This window comes from Maniola hyperantus, chromosome 6 (assembly GCF_902806685.2).
Source record: "Maniola hyperantus chromosome 6, iAphHyp1.2, whole genome shotgun sequence".
Classification (NCBI taxonomy): domain Eukaryota; kingdom Metazoa; phylum Arthropoda; class Insecta; order Lepidoptera; family Nymphalidae; genus Maniola; species Maniola hyperantus.
Genome location: NC_048541.1, coordinates 9325054 through 9336184, shown reverse-complemented (window position 1 = coordinate 9336184; position 11131 = coordinate 9325054). Strand labels below are relative to the sequence as shown.

General features: G+C 37.5%; 1 protein-coding gene across 5 annotated transcripts in view; it reads right to left on the bottom strand.

Annotated features, from left to right (window-relative positions):
* The window catches only part of Btk (tyrosine-protein kinase Btk29A), a 33101-nt gene that overhangs the window by 6854 nt on the left and 15116 nt on the right, over positions 1-11131 (bottom strand). For 2 of the 5 annotated variants that reach the window (XM_034969214.2, XM_069499441.1), the window contains 11 exons: positions 9222-9292; positions 8305-8382; positions 6922-6986; positions 6544-6609; positions 4676-4804; positions 3616-3809; positions 2622-2793; positions 1883-2048; positions 1077-1172; positions 815-956; positions 187-320 (listed from right to left, as the gene is read on the bottom strand). In XM_034969214.2, coding sequence (XP_034825105.1) covers positions 187-320; positions 815-956; positions 1077-1172; positions 1883-2048; positions 2622-2793; positions 3616-3809; positions 4676-4804; positions 6544-6609; positions 6922-6986; positions 8305-8382; positions 9222-9292 — 1313 coding nt within the window. Of the gene's footprint in view, positions 1-186; positions 321-814; positions 957-1076; positions 1173-1882; positions 2049-2621; positions 2794-3615; positions 3810-4675; positions 4805-6543; positions 6610-6921; positions 6987-8304; positions 8383-9221; positions 9293-9369; positions 9865-9962; positions 10204-10257; positions 10413-11131 lie in introns of those variants that run through there. The other 3 variants (XM_034969215.2, XM_069499439.1, XM_069499440.1) reach the window with 3 other exon arrangements.

Below are 11131 nucleotides of genomic sequence, written 5' to 3'. Positions count from 1 at the left end.
TAAAAACCTAAATCCACACTGCGGTTGTGGGCATTATGTGTTTGGTAAAGAGATGACGTATATCACAGAGAAGATATAGGTCACTTTTATCCCGAGAAATCAAAGAGTTCCTATGGGAAATCACGGATAATATCATCTAGTGATCAAGTAAATAATTTAATATTAGTAAACGAACCAAACACTCACATTATAAATTTCATTTAAACAATCCTTGGGTTTTTCCAGCACATGTCCTTTCTGGACCATCTCCACCACTTCAGAATTTTTCATCTTACCGTAGGGTACTTTCCCGCAAGTAAATACCTCCCACATTAACACTCCTGAAAGCAAAAATTATTATTTACTACAGATAACTTTTTATTTCTTAAATGTTTATTATTTACTAGCTTATGCTCGCGAATTCGTCCGCGTGGACTACACCAATTTCAAGCCCGTATTTCACCCCCTTAGGGATTGAATTTTCAAAAATCCTTTCTTAGCGAATGCCTACATCATAATAGCTATCGGGATGCCAAATTTCAGCCCGATCCGTCCAGTAGTTTGAGCTGTACGTTGATAGATCAGTCAGTCAGTCAGTCAGTCACCTTTTCCTTTTATATATTAAATTAAAATTAATGAATTAAATGTGAAGCATAGCTGTGATAGCATAGTGGGTGCGCGAACTGACTCCCTTGAAAAAGGACCCCGGATGGGTTCGAAACTAGTCGGGCTAACGTCGACTAAACACGTGAGTAAAGCCGGGACAGATAATATAACATAATGGAAATCACTCACGATAGTTTAAACGCTAAAGATAAATAAATGAAATACTTACCGAACGCCCAAACATCCGACTTGGATGAAAACCTTGTGTAGTTTAGAACCTCTGGAGGGGCCCACTTAATAGGAAACTTGGTACCGCCCGAACTCGTATATTGGTCGTCTAAGACATATCGCGCCAGTCCAAAATCGGCAACCTACAAAAAATTTGGTTCTGATAAATCTCAATGGTTCATTTCAGTTCCCTGATTTTTAATGATCATAGAATGTATTATTTTTTAATATAAACAAAAGATACTTTATTAAGATGTGTGTACCTTGACAACATTTTCTTCCGCAACTAAACAATTTCTTGCAGCTAAATCTCGATGAATATAATTATGTTTTTCTAAGTAGGTCATTCCTTTGCAAACCTGAAAGAAATATAAATACAATAATACATTACATCAAGTAGGTTAATTTTAGAGATTTTTGAAACATATTTACCATTCGAATGAAGTCTCTACTGAAAAGTATGTTACTTTTTAGGGTTCCGTTGCCGAATGGCAAAAAAGGAACCCTTATAGATTCATCATGTCTGTGTGTCCGTCCGTATGTCACAGCCACTTTTTTCCGAAACTATAAGAGCTATACTGTTGAACCTTGGTAAATAGATGTATTCTGTGAACCGCATTAAGATTTTTACACAAAATTAGAAAAAAAAACGATAAATTTTGGGGTTCCCCATACTTAGAACTGAAACTCAAAAAAATTTTTTTTATCAAACCCATACGTGTGGGGTATCTATGGATAGGTCTTCAAAAATGATATTGAGGTTTCTAATATCATTTTTTCTAACCTGAATAGTTTGCGCGAGAGACACTTCCAAAGTGGTAAAATGTGTCGTCGTCCTCCCCCCCCCCCTGTAACTTCTAAAATAACAAAATGATAAAACTGAAAAAAAAATCCACCGAAAATTGGTTTGAACGAGATCTAGTGAGTAGTTTTTGATTTATCGTACAAAATGTCGATATAATACGATTGTACTACGGAACCCTCAGTGCGCGAGTCGGATTCGCACTTGACCGGTTTTGATTAAAATAGCTTAGCGAACGTAAATAGCTCGGCAGCACAACTCACGAACCTGTATGCACATGTCCAGTAGCACTCCGGAGCCGAGCTGGTCGCGCGGCGTGCGGCGCAGGTAGTTGAACAGCGAGCCGTGCCGCATGTACTCCGTCACGATGTATATCGGACGATGTTTCGAACACACGCCGTATAGTTGCACTAGATTTGGATGTTGTAGTTTTCTGAAATAGATTGACATACGGCTATAGTCTCCAAGCTACACAACTTAATATTTGACAGGCTAAGCTTGATTGGCCAGGATTTTCATAGCTTTTTAAAGTTGCTAATAAAGATAATCGGCAACTTCGGCTTCGTAGAGCATTGTCTTTGTCACAGATACCTATTACATTTTGTCGCTCAGGACTCAGGACAGTTGCAACGACGGAGACAACGTTCTACGAAACCAAAGCTGCCGATTGTTTTTTTCTTAAGTTCGATCATCGATGGGTAATCTTTCCTGCCAGTTACTGTAATTCGGTTTTGCAGTCTCTAAATTAAACTCTAACATTGTAAAAGATAACTTTTTGATTTGTTCACGTTTTTTTCACGTTTTTGATGAACTCATCATCATCATCATCATCATGCTCATGTTACTTAAAATCATCTTATCATCAGAAACGTGAAGTATTACAAATCAAAAACCTATCACAATGTTAGAGTTTAGTTTAGAAACTGCAAAACGCGCGAAATAAAAACGATACGTCTTAAATGACTATCCAGAAATCGGCGACGTGTGAGCGTGCCGCGATACTCACGTCATAACCTTGGCCTCGTCAATGAAGTCGTCCTCGGACATGGTGCCCTCCTTCATCATCTTGACGGCGGTGTCGGTGCTGCCGCGAAAGCGCCCGCGCCGCACCACGCCGAACTGCCCCGCGCCCAGCTCCTCCAGCAGCACTAGCTCGGACGGGTCGATCTCCCATTTGTCTGCACCATTCACCATTCGACACTTCATACAAGCGAACTGATTTTATTACTTACTAGATGATGCCCGCGACTTCGTCCGCGTGGATTTAGGTTTTTAAAAATCCCGTGGGAACTCTTTGATTTTCCGGGATGAAAAGTAGCCTATGTCCTTCCCCGGGATGCAAGCTATCACTGTACCAAGTTTCGTCAAAATCGGTTGAACGGATAGGCTGTGAAAGGTTAGCAGACAGACAGACAGACAGACACACTTTCGCATTTATAATATTAGTATGGAAGTATGGATTACTACCACCGGAACATAGGCCTGTCCGCCACACGATTTGTGTGTGGATAATTAATTATTCAGGGCATTTATTAATTACTCAAGTTGAGCATAGCCCGAGGTCTGAACGCAGTCAATCGAGCGGGACAAAAACAACAATATAATATGTGCACTATGTCAATGCTTCAAATGACATCCCATTACGTTGCGGGGGTGAGTGCCGCTTCTATCGATATCTGATGTCATTATGTGCATCGGAGTCTCGTTAGACACGTCATTTTCTTTTGAAACGCTAATTGTAAGTGTGATAGTTTGGATAGCCTAGTGCTTAGGACGTCCGCCTCCTCATCGGAGGTTCAGGGGTTCGATCCCGGTACGCACCTCTAACTTTTTGGAATTATGTGCGTTTTAAGTAATTAGGAAACCTGCATGACAATGAGGCGGGGCATCATACCCCGATTGCCATCTCAACCTGTCGCGGACTATATTTATGGTAAGCATGGAAATCTAACTAAGCCAACCACTAGACCAACAACGAATAGCTATAGTGAGCATGGTACCGTGAGAAAGTCCAGCGGTGGGCGGCGCCGGCCGGTCGCAAGGCGTGGCCTTGAGCCTCGAGCACAGACCGCCGCTGTTGTGCTTGTGGTAGTTGATGAGTTCCGGGATACTCGAGCAGCAGTGCTTGTCCGACAGGTAGAACTCGCCACGAGCGTTTTGTTTTATGTGATAGTGCTTGGTTTGAGGGTGATTTCTGAAAATGTATGACGAAAACGACGATGTGATACGATGATATAAAGTGAGTGTATTATGCAGACTGATACTTTTACTGTTATTTTATACTAGTGGATACCTGACGCGTGGCTACTACGCTAAAAAAACCGGCCAAATTTCTTTTTCCTTTTGAGGTACGGAACACTAAAAACTAATAATTAAAACCATCTTCGCAATATTGGCTTTCTAATGTAACCACTTTGGGTCACATCGCTCGGTTGGATGGTTTCAAAGCCTATAACGGACAGCGGTAGAAACATTTTTTGTGTTTTATATATTAAGATAATATTATGTATGAGGGCTTAGTTAAATTGTTTTTCGGAGTATGCCTGACCAGTTACGAACCCGTCCGGGGTCCTTATACAATGGGTTTCTGTTCGCGACGCGGCGCCCATAAAACTGCGAGCCGCGCGGGCTGCGACACGCAAGGCATGCTGTAATGGGGGCTGATCATCTCCCGACGGTTCCTGCAGATCTTCGTCCTTGGCATCGTCAACAACATAGTCCAGGTATGCGCAAATAATGGTGTCCTGTTCCAAATATGATGGCGTCGTCTTAGCGTAAAAAAGTGGTTTCCATGCAGCATCCATCTATTGTCACGATTGAATTGTCCGCATGGCTCGCAGTCTCCAGGGCACCACGTCGCAAGCATAAGGACCCCAGACGGGTTCAAAATTAGTCGGGCTTAATCCTCCGACAAACAAGTGACCAAGCCGTCATAGATATGTTAAAGTTTTAATGAATAGACAAAAAAAAATGAAAATTCTAAATACTAAATGTATGTTAACTACAATAGTTCGGAATAACAGCTCTCAAATAATACATCATTTATAGAAATAAACTCACACTTTGGTATATAAAGACAGTGTGTACATCCCCTTTGTGGAGGAGTTCCGTACTACGAAGCAGCCCTCTTTGTCCTCTTGTTTGAGTAATGATTCAGCGCGCTGCCGAGACATTTCGCCCACGTACCATCTGCAATGCAAAGTAAGGCAGTCGGTCAGTTACAAGAGAAGCTGTCATTACTATCGTGATTATAATGTACATTAATATAAAAGGAAAAGCTGACTGACTGACTGACTGGCCTATCAACGCACAGCTCAAACCACTGGGCGGATCGCTTGATGCAGATATGACCCCTAAGGGGGCAAAAAAGGGGTTAGAAATGTGTGTAGTCCACGCGGACAAAGTCGCAGGGATAAGCTAGTGTAAATTAAAGCTGCAGGTGGTTAATTGTACAGAAAACTAAACCAACTTGACAGGTCCAAATCTAATGCTACCCTTTTCCGCAAGTAGAATTATGAAAGTAATTTAGAGATACAACAGAATTGGCCACTGTTTATTTTATTAACTAGCTTATGCCCGCGACTTCGTCCACGTGGACTACACAAATTTCAAACCCCTATTTCACCCCTTAGGGGTCGAATTTTCAAAAATCCTTTCTTAGCGGATGCCTACATAGCTATAGCTATCTACATGCCAAATTTCAGCCCAATCCGTCCAGTAGTTTGAGCTGTGCGTTGATAGATCAGTCAGTCAGTCAGTCACCTTTTCCTTTTATATAGTTAGATAAACTAAATCTCCATTTAGAATAAGTACGAAAATATTTACTGCTACTTAAGCTGTTGTAGATAACAATACCAGACCAAGGTCTCTTAACTTAACTGACCTTCTAAAACCACAATAAGTTTTTTAATAGTTACCTATTATAATAAGTTTTACGTATCTCTATAAAGACTTCGATACTACGTTAAACTTCTTTAAATGTGTAAAAACGAATAAATGTTAATATTTGCGAATCAAAACTATATCTTCATTAATCTGAAAAAATATCCATTTGATTATTAATTCTAAGCACCTAAATCCTCAACCAATTTCATCGAGCACAGGGATAGATTGCATGCTGGAGTCGAAAATAGAATATTTTGATCCCATGAAAACAAACGGGATTAAATGAACATATCTATGCAGACGAGTCGCGGGCAAAAGCTAATATTTCATTCTTTTTTGCAATGCTTGCCTGAAATAAACCTTTCCTAGGAGTATTCAATAAAGCATTTGTTTATATAAGTTTTGTTGCTTCTGAAGGCATTCCTTCAGCCCGGGGGATGATGTTTACGCCATTTTTTAATTTACAAATCTTATGCCTACACACTCGAAACTATATAAAATATTTATTTTTTCCAACCTCCTACTCTCATCCATTTACATTGGCCCGGGACCGAAAGAGACAAAACTGCAATCATAGAAAAACTCATTAGGAAGAAGTTTAGTCGCACCTTGACCACGCCGCCGCTAATCGCTCGTATTGCATAATTGCAATATTTAAGTAACAGATCGATCTGACGTGTACAACGTGTGTGTGTAACAAAAATAAATTATTTACTTATGGTGGAAACGAGTGTTTTTGAAATCAGCGACCAATGAAGTGTACCTATCGAAGGAATAATTGATAATACAAAGGTGAGTCCCGTCCCACAGGGCCTTCCTTTTCACTCGAAGATTTCCACCATATTTTACATAAGTTAAAAACTTTTGTTTTATTCTGGTTGGCAATAAAAAAATATTCATTTAACTCTACAGACATCTACACTCTACAGTGTAAAAGTATGAAATTAATTTTGTTTATTAGCTACTGGCTACTATGATACAACTGATGTATAATTACCACATTAATTTATACTAAAAATAAAAATATAATAACAAAAACTTACTCATATTTTTGTAATCCTATCGTTTCCTTCTCCTTGACATAATTACTAGGAATATATCCAACAGACCTGAAACAATATGGTAAAAATTCTTAAGTCCTTCAATAGAAACTGTTTAAAATACACATTTTATCTAATATCTAATGCAGGCAAGTCGTACAAAGCAATAAGCTATCAAATGTTTCTAGGTAGATTTGGCCTTTTCGCCTAGTAGAGGTCTCAGTATTGCCCTTAGGCTAAAAAGTGTGGAGATCCCTGTTATAGCCTATCACACGTAGCACGCAACTACACCTAATTTATCAAAATCGAATGGCAACTTTGAAGGAACCAATAACGAACGAACAAACAAATTTTATATAACATCGATAGCCGAAAACATACCCGTTTTCATCCTTTACTTTCCACCAGTGCTCTTGTGAATCATCAATAACCTCGTATTCTGCACCCTGTAATATAATATAAAGATTTCTGTGTTAAAGAAAAATAGTCAAGGTTATTTTTTGTCAGCCTAAATGGAGTATTATAATAAAAGTCTAGGTGAGTATAATATTAATTTATAATAATATTATAGTATAATCTTTAAAACTCTGATTGATTCATTGATTTTCACAATAGGCTACTTGACTACTCATATCTAATTTCGTCCAATAAATGATTATTTATTATAGTATTTTGCTTAAGACAACGAAATATATCAATAACAATTATTAAAAACGCAGGATGGATATATAAATCCAATTTAAAAAAATACAGTTTTTATTTTTATTTGAAACTCAGAAAACGCTGTCAGCCATGATGTGACGTCATTAAATATGTAAACAAACAAATGTCATCCCTATTGACTAACGTAGCATCCATATATATAAAATTTCAAGTCCTCCTGACTAACTTATATATCAACGCACAGCCTAAACATCTAAACAGCTGGTCCTAGATACATGAAATTTGGTGGGTGTATTCTTTGTAGGTAAAGAGAAGGTGTCCACTAGGAAAGGATTTTTTGAAATTCCACCCCTGAGTGGGTTAAATGGGGGTTTGAAATTTATGAAGTCACGAGCATAAGCTAGTTTTTATATATTTCTAAAAACTCATAGTAAACGTAAAAAATTATCGTTTTCTCTTTATAAATTGAATAAGTTATTAAGTAAGACTTACAACAAAGTGATCTTTGCACAAATAAATTTGGGTTGCAGTCGTTAGTGATATAGGATCCCTTTAAGCAAGTCTTCGCGTGTTACGTATATTTATTTCACTGGGCACTCTAATCCACAACTTTCCTGTGGTCTTTATCGATGCGTTTTTACATTATCGGATGATACAATAACGATAATTACTATATTTTTCATGTAAACTAGTATAGAAGTCATGTTAATTAAACTTTAGGAGGTTATGCTGTTGTTTACAAATGCATGACGTCAGAGCACAGATAATCTATCGGCCAAACATGGCCGACAGTGTTTTCACCTGTCTAAGAAAAATATATTTTTAAATTAAAGTTTTACGGTTTTTAGGGCGCAAAAAAATATAGTGTTAATTTTTTGATCTAATAGGACAAATATTAACCATTTAAGACCTACTTAAAAAAAGTGTCAACTAGCCTATTAAAATTTCTGGCGTAACTTCTAATATGTACAAAAACAATTAATTAATTTTATTTAAAGATACAATTTATATACTTCGTAGAACTTCGTCAGGTAAAATAATATGTAAGACGGCCGGACTTCACTTTTAAAATTTTAATATAAACCAAATTCATATAATTACCTTTTCCAATGAAAGGTCACCACTTTCGATTGCCTTGAACGGATATAAAGCAACCACGACTTTGGTCCTCTGTTTATCCTATAAAATTGGAAAATTATTATCTTTATTAGTTTTGTCATTAAGCAGTATAGAAGATATTTTTAATTGATAAATATACATTTAAAATTAAACCTGCAGTTTCCATGTATTTCAAACAGATAAAAAGATAATAAACGTGTTGGGTAATAAATTAAGAAAAATATCACTTTAAGTGACCTTTAGGATGATCAAAAGTGATTTGAGATAGAATCTATTATTTATGATGATATAAAAATGTATAATTATTTAAAAGTCAGTGTTCATGTTTAATAACATAAGAATTAAAAAAATAAAAAACACGACTGCCCTACCATATTGAATTTAAAAAAAATTATAGCCAGTCTCACTCGGGACGATATAAGGATTCTAACGATACCCCATAGGTACGTCTTTATCTGTTCAGGCATTTAGAAGTTATAGTGGAATAAAGAAACTCGCATATACATGAGCCCTGAAAACATTACACTAGGTAGTCGTGTAAAAATGATATTAATCGTTTTAAGGCTTTTGGTTTGGTTTGAGAGCACGGCTGTTTTTACATCAAAGGAAAGGAAGGAAATATTTTAAAAAGATTTTGCCTGCCTAGAAATTGCATTTGAGTGACTACTGGTTTCATGTCATAGCTCGTAAAATAGCATTGGAATGTAAAATAGTCTCACTCATTGTCTGATTCATCAATACCCAGCTCAAGCTGTTGGACCTAGAAAGCTGAAAATTAGTACAAAGACTCCCTTTATAATGTAGACAAGGAAAAGGCCGGATTTCACGAAATTCCAACGGGAGCAAAGCCGCGGGCGGTCGCTAGAAAGGTTAGAAAAAGCTTTAAAAATCTAAATTACCTTGAGTTTAGCGGAGGGAGTCCCAGGAGGCGCACCACCTCCCCCCGGCATGGTGACCGCCGCTGTGACGGCTGTGTGACAACACACCACATATTATGAACACATTTTAAAATATTAATTTAGACATAAGACTAAGTAGGATTCCTACCGTAGTTTATATCGCCACATTATGGTGATTTTTTCCTGTCAATGTGCTCAAAATATTACCGAATATGTTACTGAAGTAGGTAAATGTTATATATTTTTTAATTTGAAAAACATATGGGAGATGAATCCGATCGGCGTGCTTAGATAGCTATATAGAGCGATATAGAAGACGAATAACGACAATGGATATATTTTATTATTATTGTGCCCTAATCAGTGGCAATGAGATAAATTCAATTAAATCAAAAAGTAAGAATAGAAAGTAACTGTGTAATTTAATAATAATTATTATCTTTTACCGTACGTGGGTATTGAATTGACTATAGGTAACTTTCATTGAATTAAATTTAAAGCGGCAATATATAATACTCAGGGTTGCATATAATTTATCAAGCATATTGTTATTATATGTACTTAGGTATATAAACACTTTCATGGGCGTTGAAACCAAATATTGAACTCGCAGAAACTTTTAACAAAAGAACATTTGGTAAAAAGATTACCCTGTAACTTATGCGAATAACAGGTACAATAATCAGGGATTTGGTAAAGAATACAGAATCAAAACAAAGTTTTAACTTAAGTGTTTCTAACACTGCATAAACATGTTTGCATGTCACTTTTTAACATAGCAACTCACTGAGCCGGAATTTTTACAACTGCTCCAGCAAACAATTGAATTAAAGTTAGACAATAACACACAGAACTGAACCCAACTGTACACATAAGGTAACACTTTAATGAAACCTGAAGCACTGGACATTTCACAAACGCATTAAATTACACCTGCCAAGACAAGAAAGTGACTGCAACGAGTGAAGTAGTGAACGCAAACGCAACTGGCAGCGAGGCCACATAAATTAAAAAGGTCATTGTAAGTAAATCGTACCCTCTAAAGCCGGGAGGAACGATGACAGCGATAGACATGGTATTTTAGATTTCTTCTTGGTAACCATCGGTTCGTCTTCAGACTTAGTCTGCAACATGTAGAGAGAACAACACGGCCGGACGTCCGCGCGCGACACTGCCAACAGACTGGCCCGCGACCGCGAGTCGCGTGTCAATGTACCGCGTCGGAGCTAAAGCGGAATACACAATACAGCCTCAACTGGTTCCGTTGAAACCAGCTTGTCGGTGACTTGTATGATTACATTACATTACCGTACGGTGGTTTTATTTTTGAAACAGCTAATCCGTGTTTAGTGATTAAAGTTATGATTATGAAATACGATATATAAATCGGATATCCCGTTACTTTCCTGCTCCAACAGCAGTTACTGACCACTGTGTCTACCAACATCGAGACGAAACACCAAGACGTCGTCAAATGTCTGACCGAACCCTACACCATCTGAGTAAAGAGCTGATAACCTCAAAAGTCAAAACGGCTATAAGAATTCTCATCAAACATAAAATATAGGAGCCATAAACCTCATTTAAAAAGGGTCCATATGTTTAAACGCTACAATGCCACAAACAAACAGTCAAAGCGATCAAATTGAAAACACTTCTTTTGCGTCGGGGGTTAATAAGTCTTTTAAAAAATGTTAAAATTAATGAATATATTAATTACTAGCTTATTCCCGCGACTTTTTCCGCGTAGATTACATAAATTTCAAACCGCTATTTTACTCCCTTAGGGGCAGCATTTTCAAAAATCCTTTCTTAGCGGATGTCTACGTCATAATAACTATCGATATGCCAAATTCCAGTCCGATCCGTCCAGTAGTTAGAGCTGTGAGTTAATAGATCAGTCAGTCAGT